The 22,937-nt window shown below is 48.0% G+C and overlaps 1 protein-coding gene across 1 annotated transcript in view; it reads left to right on the top strand.

The window, feature by feature from the left end:
• The first annotated feature begins 21,673 nt into the window (after positions 1–21,673).
• HS6ST1 (heparan sulfate 6-O-sulfotransferase 1) overlaps positions 21,674–22,937 on the top strand; it is a 46,545-nt gene continuing 45,281 nt past the window's right edge. The window contains exon 1 of the mRNA XM_047870659.1: positions 21,674–22,282. Within this exon, the coding sequence (XP_047726615.1) occupies positions 21,756–22,282 (527 nt within the window). The 5' untranslated portion in view covers positions 21,674–21,755. The remainder of the gene's footprint in view (positions 22,283–22,937) is intronic.

Here is a 22,937-nt window from a genome sequence, read left to right as displayed (position 1 = left end):
GGTTGGCAAGAAGTTTAAAGCTGTGCACTTTAACAACCAGCCCCAGAAACCAAGGTGCACACTATCCTCCATCATCTCTTCCACACACTTCACTCCTTCTCTAACTCCCAGATATATCTTTCTTCTCCTCTTGAGGATACTTCCTTCCAGAAGACTTTTGCATGGCAACAGGTATTGGGCAAGAAGTTCCTTAACTAAAAGTGAATTAGGGTCCTGCTAAAGAAATAAAAAGTGTCATTGAAAGTAAAACAGCAGGAGATAATGTTTAACCAGCTTAAGAAAGCACAGTCTTCAGCCATGTTCACGATCACCACTGAAGCATGAACCACATAAGATATTTATTCAATAGCTACACAAAGGCAAACTTAAGATAAAGTTTCCGGTAAGAAGGCCACTGTTGGCTGCTATTAGCTGGTGAAGTTGTGCTTATTTGGAAGTCATAAAATTTTATAAATAGTTAATACTCTAGGCTTGTCAAAAATTCCACCAAAATTGGCTTGTCACAAGGTTTGCTGAATCTGGGGATGATATTGAAAACCACCATGAGAAAGTTCCAGAAGCTGGCCCACAGGCATCACTGGCAGTGGGAACAGCTGTCCGTGCTAACCTTGTGTCCAGGCTGCAGCCCTCGGTGGATTCTGACTATAAAACCCAAGGCTATTTTGAGACGTGTGGGAGCCTGAGACCTGCATGGAATGAAGTGATGAGCCATTGGGTCCCTAAGTAGCAGTTTGATTTTGGACGAAGCTCAGAACGAACTCTATCAACAGGCAGGACAGAGCAAATGGACTTCAGGGAGAAAAATTCACTTGCTGAAAATGCTAAAAATCTGTGCTAGAAAACACATAACCACTTTTACATTTGCATGCTTCAATCCACTAATGTTCCAAATCCTTACTATCTCTATTTTTAAATATAAATTTTGTGGTATTCAGTTGGTGATGAGTTGGATTTACTTTCAACAACTGAGAGCAATTAAGACAGCTATTCATGGCCTTGGCTACAAGTCTGGGTGCCCAGGAAATTCCGAGGGCTGGAGGCTATGCTTTCACAGTGGGGGTGAGGGTGGGGTGCTGGGGTTGGCCCGAAAAGGGGCCCTGCCCCAAGGCAGGAGGAGCAGGAGAGACAGAGGCAGCTCTAGGCTGAAGGCGGGAGAGGGCTAGTGCGGTCAGAGAGGGGTAGGTAGAGGGAAACAGAGGCAACAAGAAGAGAGGGACCCAGGTGGGGTGGAAATGTGAATATTGGCTTCCCTGAGGTCAGAACTGGCAGTAGCAGCTGCCCTGGGCCTGGGAAGAGCGGCATGGTGCAGTACCTGGAGAGTCCTGCAAATGGGATGGAGAATTCCCTCCCCAGGGCCCCGCTCCCTTCCCTAGGCAGCCTGTCTTTTTCTCCACAGAAGGGGACCTACCTGTTCTCCCCATCACTCTCATCACAATCTGCAGGAGGGGATGAGGGAGGGGGAGGGAGACCTACAGTCAGACATCTGATGGAGTACAGAAGCAGAGAATCCTAGCACAGAGTGACTGGATGACTTTGGCCAGGGAACCTGACTTCTCTGAGCCTCAGTTTCCTTATCTGTAAAATAAGGGTAAAAACATCCCTCACCATATAGTGCATTTGTGTGACACAACACCTGGCATGTATAAGGCACCAAATACATTACCCAGCGCTATCCACATTTACAGAGAAGAAAACCGAGGCAGACAAAGTGATGTATCAACCACACTCTAGCAAGGGGTTGAACCAGCAGTAAAAGTCAGACAGCGTGCTGCTTTCCCTGTGGTGGAAGCACAGGTGGGGACCCATCATGGGCTTTAAGAGTGATGTGTCCCTGCTCCCTCTGGGCTCTGTCCAAGGCAGAGAGTGCGGAGGGGGAGTTGCACACAGGTCTGGTTGAACAGGGCAGGCTTGGTGACTGTGGTCCCACACATACTGACATCCAGACCCTGGTGTCCACCTGTAGCCAAGTTCTGAGGCTGGCCCAGGAGCGGGTCTATGGAAGGTCAGCAGCAGGCGCCCACTTCAGCACGACCTCTCTGTTCCCCTCATACTGAAGTCCTTAATTGTCCACAGTCCACATTCTCTCACAAAACCACCAACACCTGTGACAATACCCAAGTCACCAGCTGCACATGTAGGCCAGTCTTTCCATGGGCTTTCTCTGTAAGCTGGGTTCCATCTCATAAGGCTGTTGTGAGGATGGTATAGAGCCTACCCAGGCGAGGGCTTAGTCGACATGACTTCTGGTCTCCTCCATCATCTCTCCTCTGACTGCGTACGTGTATTTCCCCAATTTTCTTCTGGGCAGGGTTTGCCCAGGGATTCCCATGGCTCCAGCCATGCCTGCAGCCAGGGAAGGGGACATAGCCAGAGTGAGTGACCACAACACCCCTGACCATATAGACATCAACCCCAACCACCCATGCCCAGGAGAAGGAAACACAACAGCACCTGTCTGGCAGGAGGCCTGTGGAGTTAAGAGGCTTCAGCCCTTGCTCTGTGTGACTGAGCTCAAACATCATTGGTTAGCACTAGGAGAGTTTCTTAAAAGAAAGAAATGAAGAGTGTGGATATCAGTATTCAGGTGACTTTGTGGAAGGACAAAGGCTGTGGAGGTCTAACATGTCTGGTGGTTACAATAAGACAATTATTGACTCCATTACTTTGTTCAATCAGTGCTTATTGAGCATCTACCAATGACACTTGCTGCTCCACAGTGCCTGGGCCATGGGAGCAGAGAGACCGCACCCTCTGGAGCCAACATCCAGCAGTAGGAGACCCTTAGGCCCAAAATGTGAAGCAAGTCTCCTTCCCACCCTTTGTCATCCTCTTGAGTTGGTTTTGTGTGTTTTAAGATAATCATATACTTTTTATCCTTGTATTCCTGGAATATGACCTATGTTGTCACGGTGTTACTGGACTTAGTTTTTTTTACTATTTAGTGTGTTTACATTTACATTCAGAAGTGAACTTGGTCTATGGCTGTGCGAGCGTGTGTGTTCATGCGTGCGTGTGCACATGTAAATATTGACTTTATCAAGTTTTGACATCAAGGAAATTCTATGGAAGTACTCACTAAAAGTTTAGCAGACTTTGCCTATAAAACTGCTTTGACCAGGACGCCTGGGTGGCTCATTCGTTTAAGCATCTGACTCTTGATTTCCACTCAGGTCATGATCTCATGGTTAGTGAGGTCAAGTCCCAGGTCCTCCTATCAGCACAGAGTCTGCTGGAGATTCTCTCTCTCCCTCTCTTTCTGCCTCTTCCCCTGCACGTGCGCACACACTCTCTCCCTCTCTCTCTCTCTCTCTCAAAATAAACAAATAAAACTTTTAAAAAATTAAAAAGTAAAATTGCTCTGACCAATTTAAAAATACCATAGAAAATGTATATTGATAACAACAATTAAAATGAATTTATAGATATAAATATATTTGTAAAATAAGTGACATATTTTACATACAACAAAATGCATAGATTTTCACTTTTCAGTTCCAGAATTTTGATAGTTTGCAAACACCCAAATCAAGATCTAGAATATTTTCATCACCCAGAAAGTTTCCTTATGCTCTTTTTCTGTCAATTCCCCCACACGTATTCAGAATCAATCACTATTCTGATTTCTATCACCAGAGATTGGTTTTGCTTGTTCTAAAAATTCTTATCAGTGAAACATACCGCATGAACTCCTGTGTCTGGTTGCTTTCATGCAGCATAATATTTTTGAGATTCAATTACATAGCTGTGTATTAACACTTCATTTTATTGCTGAGTAGAATTCCATTATTTGAATCCATCAAAATTGTTTCATTCACTCACCTATGCATGGATTGGGGATATTTCCAGTGTTTGGTTATTTGAATAAAGCTACAGTGCATATTCATATATGAGCCTTTTTTAGGACTCTGGTAAATACCTAGGAGTGGAATTGCGAGGGCATAAGATATGTGCATGTGTAGCTTTACAAGGAACTGCCGTCCTATTTTACAAGCCCACCAACAACGTATGACAGTTCCAGAGGCTCCACCCCTGATATTGTCAGTTGTTTTAATTTAATTAATGTTAATTAAATTTAATAGCTAATCTAGTCAGTATCTAATGGTTTTCACTGATGAGTGTTAATGCTGAGTATCTCTTTACATGCTTATTGACCATTTATACACCTTCTTTTGTGAATCGTCTAAGAGTATTTTGCCCATTTTTAACTGGGTTGTCTATTAATGATGGTTGGGAATTCTTTGCATATTGTGAAGATGAGTTCCTTGTCAGATATCTGTATTATATACTCTCCTTATCTGTGGCTTCCTGCTTATTTTGTCTTATTAGTATCTTTTGATGAGTAGAAATGTTGCTTCTGATGTCCAGCTCTTATTCTTGGATTTATGGTTTGTGTTTTTCATGCTGATTTTGTCAGTGTCTTTGTCTCCCCCAAAATGGAAAATATCCTCCTATGTCTTTTTCTAGAAGATTCATGGTTTTACATGAATCACATTTAGATGAATGATCCATCCTGAATTATTTTCTGTGTGGTGTTAAGTTTATTTTTGATACAGATATCCAGTTCATTTAAGCACCATTTATTTAAAAACTTCCCTTTTGCCTTTGAATTAACTTGGTTCCTTGATCGAAAATTAATTGAAAAGTGGGACACCTGGGTGGTTCAGTTGGTTAAGCGTCTGACTTCAGCTCAGGTCATGATCTCACGGCTTGTGGGTTCAAGCCCCATGTCAGGGTCTGTGCTGACAGCTCAGAGCTTGGAGCCTGCTTCAGATTCTGTGTCTCCCTCTCTCTCTGCCCTCTCCCACTCACATTCTGTCTCTCTCTCTCTCTCTCTCTCTCTCGCTCTCTCAAAATTAATAAACAAAATTTTTTTAACTTAATTGAAAGGAAAATACATCTACACTCCCATGTTCATTGCATATTTATTTACAATAGCCGAGATATGGAAACAGCCTAAATATCCATTGACAGATGAATTAGTAACAAAAATGTTACACACACACACACACACACACACTTATATACATATATATAACATACACATACACAATGGAATATTATTAAACCCTAAAAAGAAGGAAATCCTACCATTTTTGACAACATGGATGAACCTGAAGGACATTATGATAAGTGACATAGGCCAGACATATAAATACAAATACTGTATGATCTCACTTATATGTGGTATACTTAAAAAAAAAAAAGAGGGGCACCTGGGTGGCTCAGTTGGTTAAGCGTCCGATTTCGGCTCAGGTCATGATCTCATCGTCCGTGAGTTCGACCCCACGTCGGGCTCTGTGCTGACAGCTCAGAGCCTGGAGCCTGTTTCAGATTCTGTGTCTCCCTCTCTCTCTGACCCTCCCCCATTCATGCTCTGTCTCTCTCTGTCTCAAAAATAAATAAACGTTAAAAAAAATTTTTTTAATTAAAAAATAAAAAAAAAAAGAAAGCCAAACTCATAGCAACAGCAAGTAGAAAAGTGGCTACCAAGACTGGGGCATGAGAAGATGGCAGAGATTTTTGTTTTAATCAACTGACCATATTGTGCAGGTTTATTTCACAACTCCGTTCTGTCCCACACATCCATTTGTCTATGTTTATGGCAGTACTTTTCCACTTTGATTACTGTAGCTTTATCGCAAGTCTTAAAACCAGGTAGTATGCCTCACCCATTTTGTTCTTTTCCAAAGCGTTTTGTCTCCTCTATATTTTTCACTTTTCCATGTAAATTTTAGAATCAGCTTTCTTCAAAAAGACTGCTGGAATTTTGTTTGGGATTATGTTGAATCTATAAGCCAATTTAGAGAACATTGACGTTTTCTCAATACTGTGAACTACAGTCCATGAACATGTTACGTCTCTCCATTTTTTTTAATTTATATTTATTTTTGAAAGAGACGGAGGGAGAGAGAGAGAGAGAGAGAGGAGCAGAGAGAAAGAGACACAGAATCCAAAGCAGGCTCCAGGCTCTAAGCTGCCAGCACAGACCCCAACGCAGGGCTTGAACTCATAAACCACGAGTTCATGACCTTAGCCAAAGTTGGACACTTAACCAACTGAGCCACCACTAACTTGGCTCTTAATTTTTTTTTTTAATTTTTTAACGTTTATTCATTTTTGAGAGACAGAGAGAGACAGAGCATGAGCGGGAAAGGAGCAGAGAGAGGGAGACAAAGAATCTGAAGCAGGCTCCAGGCTCTGAGCTGTCAGCACACAGCCAGACATGGGACTCAAACTCACGAACTGCAAGATCATCACTTGAGCCTAAGTCGGACGCTCAACCGACTGAGCCACCCAGGCACCCCGGCTCTTACTTAATTTTTCCTGACAATGTGCAATTTTCAGTATGGAGGTCTTGCTCTTCTTTTATCAGATTTATTCACAGATAACTTTAATGTTATTTTTAAGTACTATTAATCTCACTTTTGTAGGGTTTTGTATACCTCCTTTATAAGAATGAAGATATTGTCTTCTATTTCTGGTTGAGTTTTTATCATTAATTTGTGTTGAATTTTATCAAATGCTTTTTTGCATTTACTGAGATAATGATATGCTTTCTCTCCTTTAGTCATTTAGTTTTCTTTATTCCTCAACTGATGGCCATAAATTTCATTGATTTATTGGAATAGTAGATGAAATTTTCATCTCTGGGATCCCACTTTGTATTATATATTATTCTTTCTGTGTATTCTATACATTACTGAATTCAATTTACTAGTATTTTGTTAAGAAATTTTGCATGTGTGTCTAAGAGGGATATTAATCTCTAATTAATCTATAACTTTCTGTCAGGTTTTGGTATCAGGGCTGTTAGCGAGCCTCATAAAATGAGTTGAAAATTATCTCCTCCTCTATCTTCTCTGAAGAGTTTTGTCAAATTGCTACTAGTTCTTCCTTAAATGTTTAATAGATTTCTTGGAGAAGCCATTGGGCCTGGAGTTTTCTTTACAGAAAAGCTTTTACTTATAAGTTTAATATCTTTGATAGACATCAGGCTCTTTAGACTTTCTATTCTTGCTTGAGTTTTAGGAATTTGCAATTTGCAAGCAATTTGTCTATTTCATCTAAGTTGTTGTGTTTATTGGAGTGAAGTTGTTCATAATAGCCCTCATTATCACTTTAATGTCTGTATGATCTGGAATGGAAAGGTTTTTTATTTTTGTTTTTGTGCTTTTATTTCAGCATTTATGTTGTTCCACTGTCATCTGACATCCATTGATTCTGATGAAAAGTGAGTGTAAACTCTTTCCATTCATTGTTCCTCTGTATAAAATGTCTTCTTTCTCTGGCTGCTGTTAGGTTTTATCTTTATCTTTGGGTTTCGGTAGCTTGCCTATGACTTGTCAAGGTATGGTTTTATTTGTGTTTATACTGCTTCAGATTCACTGAGATCCTTGCATCATAGATAGATGTCTTTCATCAACATTGTTAAATTCTCTGTTATCTATGCTGAATATTTCTTCTGCACCAAATTCTATCACCTCTCCTTCTGATGCTTCACTTACACATATATTGGACCAGTTGATATTGATCCAGGTCTTGGATGCTCTCTTCCATTCTTTATATTCCTTTCTCTTTGTATTTCAGTTGGGAGATTTTCTCTTAACCTCTTAACCTTAGTCTTCAAGTTCACTGATTGTTTTCTTTCATAAAGTATCTTTTATTTCTAGAATTTCCATTTGGTTCTTCAGTATTGTTCCCATATCTCTGTTGAAATTCCCCATGTGTGTTCATAAGCTGTCTATCTTTCCTGGTGGATTCCTAATAAGATGTACCATAGCTATATTAAAATCCCTTTCTGATAATTCCAACCTCTGGGCCATCTCTGAGTCTACTTCTATTGATTGCTTCTTCTTTTGACCATGGGTTGTTTCTCTGTATTGTTATTGTTTCTCTGTATGTTTCATCATTTTTTTTAGTTTTGTTTGGTATGATTTTAGCATAGTAGACTTTGTAAAGCAATCACTGAGAAGTTAGTAATATTCATTCCCAGTGAAGGACATATACAAGCCACTATTGTGGAGGGTAGCGCTATATTTGGGTTTTAGTGCAGCTTAAGTTGGCAGGTGGGTGCAGACTTGCTATGTTAGGGCTTCTCAGGATTCTAATCCACTCTGCAAGCCCAGCTGATGTTTTGTTTTTACCCTACTTATTTGTCTTCTATTTTCTATTGATTGTTCTATTCTGTTTCTATGCATCTGGATATTTCCTTCTTACTCCCATTTATAACAGATTTCTCCCACTTCCTTACTTCAGCAGGGATGGAAATAGTTATGGCTTCTTCCACTTTCCAGAATTTGGTAGTTAAGTTTCTTTATAACCTTAGATCTCCAGTAGGTTTCTTTAAACTATAATTTTGTACCTTATCAACTTGTTCTCATAGCTAAAATGAATTTCTCAACAAATGTCATTGGGAAAATTGACACATGATTTTTAAAAATTATCTCTATCTCATACATTATAGCAGTATAAATTCAGATGGATTTAAAATTTAAATGTTAAAAAGATACAATAAAGATGCCAAAAGAATTTATTTAAGATGACTTTCATATAGTCCAGTGGTGTGGAAAAATGGTCTAAACAAAACACTAAGATAAGAAAACATAAACAGAAATGGATGGATTTGACTAAACAGAAAATTAGAACTTATATATGACAAAAAAATTGAATTAAAGATAAATTAAAACCTGTGAGAAATTATTTCTAAGACATATGATACATAGGAGATTAATAATATTAATATTTAAAGAACTATTAGAAACTAAAAAGATAGGGGTGCCCTGGTGGCTCAGTCAGTTGAGCATCTAACTCTTGAATTCAGCTTAGGTCATATCTCACAGTTCGTGAGTTCAAGCCCCTCATCGGGCTCTGTGCTGATGGTGCAGGACTTGCTTCAGATTCTCTCTCTGTCTCTCTCTCTCTCTCTCTCTGCCCCTCCCTTGTTCATGCTGTCTCTCTCTCTCTCTCTCTCTCTCAAAATAAATAAACTTTAAAAAAATAAACAAAATAAAATAATCAAAAAGATAAACACCTCAATAGAAAAATAAACTAATGAAATGAATGGGTAATTTGCAAAAGAAGACAATACATGGCAAAAAATGAAAACCATTTTAATTAGTAATTAAATAAATGTCAATTGAAACAAGTGAGATACCATTTTTCACCACCAGCTTACTACAATTTTAAAATATTAGTCCTTCATTCACTAAATATCTGTTCAAACTTTCTACATGCAGGATCCTCATATATCCCTGACAGTTAGAATCCAGAAGTGAAGTGACAGTCTCTGCCTTTAGGACATTAGGACCTAGTGTGAGAAGATAAGGTGATAAGTGTAAGAGAGGAAGATAAGGAAAAGAAAGGGGACTAGAAAGCAATAGGGAAGAGAGATATCTCTCTTACATAAGATTGATAGGGAAGGCAATTCCAGCCAAATGGCATCTAAGCAGAGACCCAAAGAAAATGAAGGCCAGGGTGTCTGGGTGGCTCAATTGATTAAACAGCAGACTTTGGCTCAGGTCATGATCTCACTGTTCGTGAGTTTGAGCTCTGCATCGGGGTCTGTACTGACAGCTCAGAGCCTGGATCCTGCTTTGGATTATGTGTCTCCCTTTCTCTCTGCCCTTCCCCTGCTTGCACTCGCTCGCTCTCTCTCTCAAAAATAAATAAACATTTTTTTTAATGTTTTTAAAGAAAAGAAAATGAAGGCCATTTGGATGTCTGGGAAAAATTATCTCAGGCAGAGGGATCAGCAAGTCAAAGGTTCCTGAGGGGAGAACATGTGAGGCACACTCAGGATACCAGTAGGGGAGCTGTCCTGTCTGGAACCTAGGGGGAGCATGCAATGATGGTATTCCTGGAAACTAGTATTCTCATACACTGCTAGCAGATGTATTCATTGGTAAAACTTTTTGAAAGACAACTTGACAACACTTATCAAAAGCTTTGACACACATACACTTTTGACTCCAAAATTCAAAATTTCTGAATTTACTTTAATGCAATAATCAGATGAGTGCACAAAGATATACATACACAAATGTTGATTACAGAATTATTTACAATTAGTTACCTAAATTTTCAACATTTTTGGTTATTTAAATTATAGCATATTCATCCAATGAAATTCTATATGGTCATTAAGAACAATTGATATACTTGTCCATTTCTTGACAAGAAAAGGTGACATGTTTTGAAATGGAAAAGTAGATTATAGAATGATATGCATTCTATGATTCTTTTTAACTGAAATGTTTGTTCATATGCATTTATATACACAGAAAAAGATCTGGAAATACAAATATCAAAATATTAATGGTAGTGTCTTCTGGGTGGTGGGATTGCAGTAATAACTGGAAGTTGTTATCTTTATCTCCTTCACCTATTTCACCCATCCCCCCCCCCACCTCTGGCAACCAGTAGTTTCCTCTCTGTATTCATGGGTCTGTTTCTGGTTTGTTTGTTTTGTTTGTTTAGATTCCACAAGAGAAATCATATGGTATTTGTCTTTCTCTGCTTGACCTGTTTCACTTAGCAAAATACCCAACATCCATGTGGCTGCAAATGGCAAGATCTCATTCTTCTTTATGTCTGTATATACCACTTCTTTATCCATTCATCTATCAATGGATACTGGGGTTGCTTCCATATCTTGACTATTGTATATAAACATAGCAACAAACATAGCAATGCATACATCTTTTCAAATTAGTGCTTTTATTTTCTTTGGGTAATTACAGTAATGTAGTAGAATTACTGTATCATATGGTATTTTTAGTTTTTTGAGGAAACTCCATTCTGTTTTCCATAGTGGTTGCACCAATTTACATTCCCACCATTTGTGCACAATGGTTCCCTTTCTCCACATCCTCACCAATACTTGTTATTTCTTGTTTTTATGATATCAGTCATTCTGACTGGTGTGAGGTGATATCTCATTATGGTTTGACTTAATTTCCCTGATGATGAGTGATGTTGAGCATCTTTTCATGTGTCTGTGGGCCATTTGTATATCTGTATAGAATTGCAGTAATTTTTATCCTTTTAATGAATAACATGCTTAATTTTCTTGCAGTCACTATGTATTATCTACATAACTTAGAAATAATGTTTTCAAAATCAAAAGACCCACCAAAATGATAATGGATATTTTAATTTCAGTATAATTAATATACAGTGTTTTGTTAGCTTCAGGTGTACAACACAGTGATTCAACAACTCTATATATTAGTCAGTACTCATCATGACAAGTGCACTCCTTAATCCCCATGGCCAATTTCACCCATCCCCCTACCCACCTCCTCTCTGGTAACTATCAGTTTGTTGTCTATAGTTAAAAGTATGTTTCTTGGTTTGCCTCTCTCTGATAAGCAGAAATGTTTTTAAAAGATGGGTCTCAGGAAGAAGCAAAAGAAAAGAAGACAAGGTTCTCTTTGACTGCCATTAAGAATTTTTTCTTTGTCTTTCATTTTCACAAGTTCAATTATGATGTGTCAACATGAATTTCTTTGGACTTATCATATTTGGGGCTTGCTCATTTTCTTGAATGTGTAGGTTTATGCATTTTGCCAAATACAGTAGGTTTCATCAGTCCCTCTCTCTTTTCTCCAGCTGGAGTCCAGTGACATATGACACAAACGTTCAATTTTTTGTTATTGTTCCACAGGTCCCTGAGGCTTTGACTTTGATTTTGTGTTTGTGGTTTTGGTTTTGTTTTCAATCTATTATATCTACATGACTCAGATTGGGTCAATTCTATTGTTCTGCCGTCAAGTTCACAATTTCCTGTTCTCTGTCACCTCCAGTCTACTATTGAGCCCATCCAATGGACTTTTTCAAACTTCCATTATTGCATTTTGCAGATATGACTTTTTTAACTTCTATTTGCTGAGATTTTCTATTTTTTTAATTTGTTTCGAGAGAATTTGTAATTACTTGTAGAAACATTTTTATCACAGCTACTTTAAAACCCTTGTGAGATAATTCCAACATCTGATTCATCCCTGTGTTGGCATTAATTAATTTTCTTTTCATATTCAAGTTGCAATCTTCCTGGTTCTTGGTATAATGGGTGACTTTCTATCGTTCCTCGACTATAATGTTTGGACACTGAGTGTATGGTTAAACGTTTACTTTTAGCAGTCAGTTGCTGGTTTAGGGTTAGCATGCAGGTCTACTTTTGTGCTCTGTTTCCAATGAGAATATAATTTTCAGAGCTTATGGCACTGTTTTGATCCATTTGAGTTCATCTAGTGCTGCTGGGGCTCATGCTGGTCACTGCTGGGGCTCCCGCTGGTCCCTGCTGGTGCCTAAGGGACAGATGAGATTGGCCCAGGCCCAGCCACCTGATGCCTCTAGGTAGTGGTGGGATTCTCCATCCCACAGGGGTTAAGGAACTCACTAAACTAGGGCACTAGTGGTGGTAGGGTTCCCTTGCTGCTACCCATTGTTTCTGGGTAGGAGAGGAGACTGTCAGGCCCAGCAGGGACAGAGAGCACTTCCCCCAGCCACTTCTTGTCCTTCTTGTCCGTCAGACCTGCTGGCTGACCTTTCTTGCTCACCTGCTTTCAGCATTACTTCCAGGGTGAGGAATGAGCCCAGCAGGCCTCCTTCTGTTGCTAGCTTGGGGGCTGGGGAGCACCAGGCCTGGTCCCTGTCAGGAAGGCTTGTGAGCAGCTCTGCTCCAACAGGCTCGCCTTCCTCTTCCACCTTCCAGAGTCCTCCTTCGCTTGTCTCCTGTGCCATTTCCAAGGTTTGTAGCAATACTCAACAGCGAGGAGCATGGAGACACACATCTCTACCACCTTGTCCAGACCAGAAGCTAAGCCATTGCTTTGTATTTCTCCGTCTGCTCTGACCTGCTGGAGCACCATCGCAGTGTGCAACAGACAAAACCTGGTCACTCCCTTCCAATCCAGTGATTGTTAAGCCTTTGTTTTATTTCTTAGTTTTTGGTTGTGAGAAGTTTAGATTCACCCAGTAGAGACGGTAGCATAATGAACATGCACCGGCTCTTCTCTAGCATCTACAATTAGCAGCCCGTGCCCATCACACCTCAAGGCGTGCACCCCCTCACCACAGGGCATTTTAAAGCAAGTTCCCTAAGTGCCTCCATTTGCATCTCTGACCAAGAGTGATCCTCAAACCCTCTCCTCGGACACCCTGGTCCCTCTTGCCTGGTTCAAGTAAACATTTGGTTTCAGAATTCAAAATTCTTCAAGAGACCCCAGAGCAAGAGGGCAGGCGAGCTTCACAGGCTGCAAGCCAGCTGCCGGGTGCTGCTGGGTGTGTTAGTCACTGCCCAGTATGGGAAGGCTGGTCGAGCCTACTGGGCAAGCACAGGCAGAGGCCTTGCTGCAGCCCCCGGTCCCGGCTGTCACAGGACTAGCTTGTTCCCAGTGGTCCTCGGGGAGCCACCCTGCCCAGCCCAGGTCTCAGTCAGATTCTACACCTCCCCACTTGAGGCATCAGGAGCCTCTAGGCCTCCTGAGCACGTAGCCCACCTTACTTTATCCTGTTGAGGTTTCCCCCTGTTGGCAGAGGCTGCCCTGCATAGCAGACCACACCCAGCGGTTCCAGAGGGAGAGGCCCTTACAGACACCTGTGTATTCAAGAACACACACTTCCATCCTGAAAACGTTAGAAGATGAAAGATTTAGAAAATCCTTGTCTCTCAACAAAGTCTGCCTTTCAAGCCCACTGTCCAAGTGCAAACTCAGAAAGCCTTACTGTGAAATTCTGAAACTGAATATTCACTCTTGCAAGCCCAAACCACCCGAGGCAAATGGATGCCTCCAGCAGAAGAGGGGAGAGTCAGGACCAGGAAATGCAAATGAGACAGGTATATTAACATATTTCAAGAACTACTGTCCCAATAAAGAAGTAAAGAAGGCTGTGTAAGGGGAGCTAGGGTCTCAGGGGCACAAGCAGGTGGGTCCCAGGTAGGAACACAGAAGTTGCAAACCCTGCCAGGCCAAGGAGAGTCAGGCCAGCCCAGGGAGAACCTGAGAGAACCAGGGTCCTGGGTCCCCAAGGTCTGGACTGCCCAGAAATGAGACACTGAAGAGAACCTTCAGCCAAGACTCTTGCCAGGCTTGAGACAGAGTACCCTTGGCCAAGCCTCTCATATTTTCTCAGCCTCAGCATCTGTGAAATGGGGGAATGATACCCCCAGGGCAGCTGAGAGAACCGAATAAATCAGTGCACAGAGACCAGCACGGGGCCTGTCCCACAGGGCCATCTGATCAGCTGTTATTTAATACACTGACACTAACACAGTGCTTACCACAGGTCAGCAGGATCTAGCCCTTTACATGAGGCTCACTTATCCTTACAACCCTATAAAATGGGTCCTATTATTATCCTCCTTTAATGGACAAGGAATTCGAGGCTCAGAGAGGTTAAGTAATTTGCCCTGGGTCACATAGCTAGGTAGACAGAGCTGGGGTGTGAACACAGTGTCCCTTGCTCCTAACACCCACTTGACTTCTTTTATACGGCTAAGGCCAAGTGTCCTCTTTGGGCTCCCAGCTCAGGTGAGCCTCAAGGGACCAGCCTGATGGGAAGAAGGTGTATCCCAATCCCCAGTGACCCAAAAGCCAAAGTCAGGAGCCAAACACCTATAAGGAGGCCATCGCCCAGCCCCAGGGTGGGCCAGGACATGGAAGGCAGGCGTCACAGGCCCTCTCTTCCCCAGCCCTCCTTACCTGCCTGGCAGACCTCAGCACTGGGGCAGAGGCTTCTGTTCACCTCTTGCCTCCTCTCACAGCTGGTTCTGTGGCCTTGGAGAGTGACTTGGCCTCCCTGAGTCTTGGCAGCCTCATCTGTAAGGAGGGGGTGGCCACAGGACCCCCTCACAGCGCTCCTGTGCACGCAAATTGATGAAAGGAGACCCGGCCCGGGAGGCTGTCTGTACAGCACCACTGGCATAGATGGGTCTTGTCACAGACACAGCGTGGGGCTCTGAGCTGACCTCCAGCAGTGGACAGGTCTGAGCTGTGGTCGCCAGCCCTACTGCCCACAGAGAGTGAGCCCCGCCCCCCTTTTGCTTCGGCCAGAAGCATGCCTCCTGCACACCTGCTCTTTCCAGGACAGCCATGTCAAGGCCTTATCACTAGCCCAGGCTTTCGGCCAGTGGACATCCTGGTGCACCCTGTGCCACAGCATGCCTCCCACTCCTGGGGGCGGTGGGACTGAAGCAAAAGCTGTGGCCGTGGGCCAGGCTCCCTGTATGCCCACCACCCTCCTGGTGGTGGCCCAGAGGGAGAGGCTCCCTCCTCCCGTTGGCTTCTCAGAGCACCACCAGGGCCGGTCTAATTCCCACAAAACGCTCCTCTTTAAGGAGGGTGGTAAAAAGAGGGAAAGTGAGAGAAATGAACAGCAAGAACATTCCCATTTGGAGCAAAAAGAAAGGTGGTCACTACAGAGCTGGGAGAAAGTGCCATGGCTAGCCAGGTTCACAGCTGCTGGCACTGGGGGACACAGGGCAGTGCCTTCCAAGGCCTGGTTTCCAGAAGAGATAGCCCCCTTCTCACAGTGCCCTGGAGCAGGCAGGCCACACGAGTGACCTCTCTGAAACCCAGGTGCTCTCCATAAAGCTGCCTGTATCCCCTGCCTCTGTGCCTCTGTGCCTCTGTGCACATACTCAGGGCCCAGAGCCCATCAAAGGCCATGTGGCTCTGCCCAGGAAAGCAGCTTCCGTCAGAAAAAGTCAACTGACTTGTCATGTGAACTTGAATCTATCAGGACAGCGAATTGTTAATAACAGTCAAGATGAATCGAGTTAAAAAGAGACAGGCCAGATAAAGGAGGGGGTAGGCTGCTATCTTGCAGCCCAACCGGGAAGAACCCACAGGGTGAGTGTGACAGAAGCAGGTGCTAGGGGCAGGCCTCCTGAGGGAGAGTGTGCCCAGCTGAGCGCAGGAGGCAGAGAAAGAGACACAAGCTGGTCCCTCGAGTAACACAGAGATGAAGCTGCCTGGAAGGACCTGACGCCCACCCCCCCATCCCACCTCAGCATTGCAAAGCATCAGGGCCTCTGCACAGATCCTCTCTCACCCCATGTCCCGCCCCATGTGGCTTCAGGGAGCCAGGGTTGGGGGCAGAGACAGCAGGTCCTGGTGGCTTATCTCAGCCTCCACCATTAAGCCCTCAGAAGGGCCCCTACCCCACCCCCCAGGGAATATTCCCAGCAGTGCATCTTTCCAAAGTGCCCCCACCACCCTCTCTGGCAGCCCATCCATCCCAGCTGGGTTGGGCGGCAAATACAATAGCATAAATCAGGAATGAGGTCCCACTAGGAGGTGGATTCTATGTAGACACACCTCTCACTTTTCACCCCACCCCTCCCTGTGACCCAGGCTTTGCCAGGCTGACTTTGCTCTGGAATTTCTAAAGGTGTGTCCCTTCGGGAGAAGTTCCAAGTGTAAGAATGAGGGCAATGGCCTCAGGATAACATTATGCCCATCCACCAGGCCAAGCTGGCAGAACCTGCCACTGCAGGGTTCAGGAACTGCCCTGTCAATAACCCCAATAGCAGGGACATGCTGAGGAGGAAGGGGGGCTTCAGTGCCCTCTCTGTGGCCCAAGTGGGGAGGGAGATGCAGAACAGGGCCCCACTGCTGGACAAGGAGTCCCCACCAGGCAGCAAGCAAGCAAGCCCCCTGCACACCCACCCACCCCCTATCAGGCCTGGGAGCTAGAAAGGGCGGGGCTGAGTGTGAGTGATCAGACAGTCATCCAGGTCCAGCAGGGCAAGGGCTGTGGAAGGGCCACGCTAGGGCCACAACCGGGTCATAAAGCTCTGCTCTTGGGGGCAGGTAGAAGACCAGGGCTACGTCATTTCCATCTGAATTGCTCAGCTTCTCACTAACCTATTTATACTCTCACCCTCTTTCCAAAAGGGTTTAAGGAGGCCTTAAAATTCAGCAGGGGACAACACCAAGGGAGGAGGAGCTGGAAGGAAGGGACCTGCAGGGTCCTGCTGTGGCTGGCTGTGCTCTGCCCTCCAGCCACTGCCCACTAACAAGGCAGGCCACCGGGCTCAGGACTGCCACCAACAATTAGAGATGGCTGCTCTAGGGCGCCCCTCCCCAATGCTGGGCTGCCCAGGCACTTCTGAAGGTCAGGCGAACTTGGGGGCAGCGGGCCTGTCTGTTGTCCTGGTGGCCTATTCAAGCCTGAGTCCTTCAACCCACAAGACAGCCACCCTGGAAGACACCAGGCAGACCTGTGTGCAGGGCTGGGGTGGAGGGAACCCGGTACCTCGCAGAGCCCAGGGTGCTGGCACTCAGTGGTACTACAGAAGGACAGGCACCTGGTCACAGGGACAGGTCTTCTGTGGGAAGGGGTGGGCTTCCTGGAGGAGGAGGCCTGAAGTGGGTAGGATTCGCAAGGAGACCAGGGCAGAGGGTACAGAGTGGGGGCAAAGGCAGGAGGCACCAAGGGTGAAGTGTGGACACCCCAGGAGAGATGGGCCTCCATAGAGGAGGGTGCCAAGGTTCAACTAAAGTGGTCATGAGTCGCTCCGCTCAGGGCCCTGGCGCCCCCTCCCCAGCTCCTCCTTGGCCACCCACTGGGGTCAGCGCAGGCCGCTCGAGGCCGTGGGCCGGCCCCTCCAGCGGGTCTAACGGCAGGCGACGCCGATTCCGCTGCGATCCAAAGTCCCCTTTAAAAGTTTGTCCCGGAACAAAACCCTTCTCTCCTCCCCGCCGTGAGAATCGGGGCCATCCCCGAGGGAGGCTCTGAGGACAGGAGCGGCTGCCCTCCTCCACCCCTTCGGAAACAACAATGGGCCACCGGACGAAAGAGAAGCAGGGAACCAAGCGTGGAAAATCCCCCAGTCTTGCAATGTCAACTGCTGGGCGGCCGGCCGGCCAGCGGCGGCCGTGCTGCCCCCGCGCGCCCTTCCGTGGGACTGCACGCCCGGGAAGGAGGAGCGCCGTGGGTTGATCTCCTGGTTCTCAGACTCTGAGGACGCGTGGCGTGTAGGGAAGGAAAGCTTGCGTTTGGGTTCTGAGGCTATTTTAGATTCAAAAGAATTTCCATTTCATTACCAAAGCCCGAAATCGTATCGCGGCTTGCACTTTCCCGGAGCAGAAGTACAATGACTTGCTTTATTTGATCATCGCATCCCACCACTAGCCGTGTTCTTTTCTTTTTCTTCAACAGTAAGTCAGAGATCATATATTAAAGAATTTATGAAGTGGATATTCAGAGAACAAAGATAGTCACAGAGCGGAAGAGCTGCAATTGCTTTTCCCTGAACTCTGAAAACACTAAGGGCTGGGCGCTGCCTCCAGCAAACAATTAGCCCTCCTTGTAGTCACTGGCAATCTTAGGACTGTGGGGAACCTTGGGTACCCGCAGGTCAAACAGTGGGAGAGAACACAGACAGCAAGTGACAGGACCCACTAAGTGCGAAGGCACTTGGCTGTGCTGGGACTTCACCTGAAATCCACAACTGCCCTTTTTTTTTTTTTTTTTTTAAGCTTATTTCTTTATTTTGAGAGGCGGAGGGGCAGAGGGAGAGAGAGAGAATCCCAAGGAGGCCCCCACTGTTAGCGGGTCTTGATCATGACCTGAGCAGAAATCAAGAGTCAGACCTTAAGTGACTAAGCCACCCGGTGCCCCAACACACAACTGCCTTTCAATGTGTGTGTTTCTGCCAATTTGTCGGGATGAGACTGAGGGTCCAACACACGGAGTCGGTTGATGGAGCACCCAGCTCCCCAGGGTTAGGCAGAGTCGTGTTCACCCTGCTCCCAGATGTCCACTGATTCATTGAAGCAACTTGACTTTTAGGATCAGTGGCTCATCGGATTGACTTGGAGGTGTGACGAAAGCATCTACAGCCTTGGGGGTCTCACAGTGCAAGTGCAGCACTTAAGTCAGAGGGGAAAATTGAGTAAAATCCTAGAGGCAACTTGGATTCTCCTCCTAGGAGAATTCTAGGAATGAAAGGCTTCCTGGCTAAATAGGGGGTTTCCCTGTCAGCTATGCTGGCAAGTACGAAGCTGAATTACACACCTTCGGGGGGGGGGGGGGGGGGAGGGGGGCTGTTATCCAGGGACCTGGCCGCTCTGGTTCCCATCACAGCTCACAGGAGGGGCACCCACCCACAGGGGACCCTGTGTCAGGCCTTTCTTCTCCTTCTTTCTCTCTAGGCCTCAGTTTCCCCATTCCATGAGGCACAAGATGGAAACCCAGGACAAGCACAGATGGGTTCAGGGGCCTTTCAGTAATACTCCAGCTCTCTCTTGAACATTCTGCACCCAATTCCCTATCTGGCAACAGAGACTGTCGTTGGGAGCTGAGGAGTGGCCTTTCTAGACCGTCTCACCCCCATTCAGCCTTGGCATCTAGCCTGGGGGAGCTGAGGTGACTACAGGGGTGAATACGGGCTGGACTCTGAAGCCAGACAGCCCAGGATCAGAACCTTGACTTTCTTAAGACTGAGAGAGGGTTGGCCCACCCTGTGGTCTCCATGCCTGGCCCAGATACTCAGGCCTCAAGGGATGAGGGGGCATATCCGGCAGTCTTTTGTTCAGGCTCTAACCATCCTGCTGCTGTGGGTCAGGAAGAGGTTGTACTGGAGAGAGGAGACCACCAGCCAGCCATGTGACCTTGCCCAGGGTCTTCACCCATCTGAACCTCATTTTCCTATTCTGTGAAATGGGTATTATAGTCTGGTCTACAGGCTTGCCAATTAGATTGGAAATGACATACCTATGATGCCTAGTACTCAGTAGTTCTGGATAATAAGCAGGCTTAATCATGATTTACCACTTGGTGGAGGATTGTCATCTGGGTGCCTAGGAGTTTGACCCAGGGAAGCTCTGCCCTCGGTATCTGGGCTGCTGCCTTCAGGCCCATGAAGGGAGACTCCCTAGGCCTCAGCCCAAAACAGCGACCAGTGAGTGCAAGCAGAGGCAGGCAGCTGCAGGCACAGCACAGAGCCAGCCCCCACTCCTGGCAAAAATGAATCATCACTGAGGAAGCCTGGCCCAAATGCCCCTGGCCCCAGGGGGAGGGTCGGTTTTAAAGCAGCTTCAGTTTGGGCAGGGACTTGGGCCCTGGACCCCCCACTCCCACCCCTCCCCAGCTACTCTAGCTCACTCTGCATCGTGTTCAGGGTGCTGCACCAGACCATCTGGAGCTGATGCCCCTCCAGCCCCTTGTGAAAACCGCATGCTTCTCTGTTAGGTGGGTTTTGGAGCATTGGTGGTTGTTTTCCAGTTCTCTGGGTTTGCTTCCAAGAGGGCTTTCTGTTGTGATTTATTTTTTAACAGTTTACTGAGGTATAATCGACACAACTCTCCCATCCCCCCAAATCCACCATGCTTTCAGGAGCCCCAACAGAAGCAAAACAGGGTAGCCCCTGGCAGGGGACGATGGTGTGCGTGTCCCAACCCACCCCAGCTCTATTCTGACAGGTCATTTCACACCCCAGCTCACCTCCTGCTCCGTGGACGTCAAGGCCAGTGCCCTACCCTAAATGTGGTGGGCCAGGTGGGGGTCGGTCTGATGAGGAACTCCGCACGTGGTGTAAGCCAGGAGGCTTGAGCGGAGAGTGGACCACAGGGCAGGGAGGCCCGAGGCGTCCCTGAGGGCACCACCAAAAACAGGACAGGGCCAGGGCTGCCAGACAGACCGATCTCCCAAAGATGAAAGTTGGAATGTTTTGTGGACTTTCACAATTTTAAATATGGGCTCAACACTTTATAACTTTTTCGTTGGGGTTTTAATAAACATGGAGGGGGGAAATGCACATTGTCTGAACCTCCTTTCAAAGAAGAAGGGACTGCATAAAACTGGGCCTTAGGCCTCTGCGGACACCTCAGTATCTCTCCAAGAGGGACCCCGGGTCATTGTCCCAAAACCACGAGGGAGAGGGGGTCCCGATCGCGAGCGCGCGCCCAGAACTCTGCGCCCCCAGCCCTCCCTTCTCTTCCTCTCGCTCTGGCCCCACCGCCCGCAGGTCGCACCAATGGCAGCTCGGCCTCGGCCCTCTCGCACTTGGAACTTTGAAGCGCCCAGCGTGCAAGGTCAGTGGCTTTCCTCCGGAAGAGCGCGGAAGGGTAGTCCACGCGCGGCCGGAACGTGGAGGGAGGGGGCCCCAAGCGCCAGAGGTGCCGGCCGCTGCGCTCCCCGCTCCTGCCCAGAAGGGCCGCCGCGCGCCTGCTCCCCGATTCCCCAGTCGCTCCCCACCACCACTCCCCCCCCACGCCGGTCTCCCTCACAGCAATCAGTTCCCCGTCTGGCCGCTGCCCGAGACCGGGTCCCGCGCCCAGCACCGGCCTGAGGCCCCGCGAGCTCCGGGGGGCGGAGCCGAGAACCGGCGCGGGCGGCGATGGCAAGAGGCGCCGCGGGGGCGGGCCGGGGGCGGGGCGGGGCGGGGCGGCGGCGGACTGCGGAGACGCGGCGGCGCGCGGGGCGGCGCAGAGCGTTCTCGGCGCGGCGCGGCGCGGAGCAGAGCGGCCGGCGGCGGGCCGCAGGGGGCGCGGGCTGGGGCCGGGGCCGGAGCAGAGCCGGAGCCGAGCCGGGGTCGGGCCCGGGGAGCCGGAGCCGGGGCTGGGCGGAGAGCAGCCATGGCGCCGCGCAGGGCCGGGGCCCGCGCCGCTGCGGGCGGCCTGGGCGCCGAGTAGCCGGGCCGGGCCGGAGCGCGGGCGGCGGCGGCGGAGGAGGCAGCTGCGCCCGCGCCCCCCCGCCCTCCCAGGCCCCGCGCCCCGCGCCCGGGCCGCCGGCGATGGTGACACATGCGGCGGCGGCGCGCCGGCGGCAGGACCATGGTTGAGCGCGCCAGCAAGTTCGTGCTGGTGGTGGCGGGCTCAGCGTGCTTCATGCTCATCCTGTACCAGTACGCGGGCCCGGGGCTGAGCCTGGGCGCGCCCGGCGGCCGCGCGCCGCCCGACGACCTGGACCTCTTCCCCACGCCCGACCCGCACTACGAGAAGAAGTACTACTTCCCGGTGCGCGAGCTGGAGCGCTCGCTGCGCTTCGACATGAAGGGCGACGACGTGATCGTCTTCCTGCATATCCAGAAGACCGGTGGCACCACCTTCGGCCGCCACCTCGTGCAGAACGTGCGCCTTGAGGTGCCCTGCGACTGCCGGCCCGGCCAGAAGAAGTGCACCTGCTACCGGCCCAACCGCCGCGAAACCTGGCTCTTCTCTCGCTTCTCTACGGGCTGGAGCTGTGGGCTGCACGCCGACTGGACCGAGCTCACCAACTGCGTGCCCGGCGTGCTGGACCGTCGCGACCCCGCCGCGCTGCGCACGCCCAGGTGAGCGGCCGGGTCCCAGCTTGCGGCTGCAGCCCCGGGCCATGCCCCCGCCGGGTTGTCCTGGGCCCGCACTGCCCTCGCCGTTCCCCCTCTCCTGTCCTCCCCGCGGGCCGCTTGTGGACCCCCTCCCGACCTGCTGGGAGCCCAAGGCTCCCAGTTGGTCCTCTGCAGCCCGGCCCGTAGTCACCCTGCCCTCTATTCTCACCTTCTCCGCGTCGCCTCTCTACTTTTTTCCTCCACCGCTCCCGCCCCGCCGGCTGCGCATAGCCTCGGTTTCCCTCGGGTCACTGGCCACTGCCCTGGGGATATCACTTGCCTTGCACCGCGGGCCAGTGTATAATCTGGCTCTCCCCAGCAGCGGGTCCAGGCTGGCCTTGCGTGGGTCGGGTGGGAAAGTGGGTTCCTTGGTGTGTGTAGCCCACCTGCAGTGTTTGCTTACCATGGCCGCTCGCATACCCAAAGCAGAAGTGAGATAAGTGAAGTGCCTTTCCGCCTGCACCTGTGAGCCCCCCAGCCCCCCAACCTGCCTTGAGAGAGCTGGGGAGGAGCTGCCAGGGAAGGGGGTTGGCTCTGCCTGCCGGTGTGTGCAGGTAGAACAAAGGCCTGAGTGTGACCTGGGGCTGGGGGCGGGGAGGAGGCAGTGCTGCCTGTGCTC

This window comes from Prionailurus viverrinus, chromosome C1 (assembly GCF_022837055.1).
Source record: "Prionailurus viverrinus isolate Anna chromosome C1, UM_Priviv_1.0, whole genome shotgun sequence".
NCBI lineage: Eukaryota > Metazoa > Chordata > Mammalia > Carnivora > Felidae > Prionailurus > Prionailurus viverrinus.
Note: the sequence above shows the minus strand (reverse complement) of the source record. Positions and strands in the feature narration are given on the sequence as shown.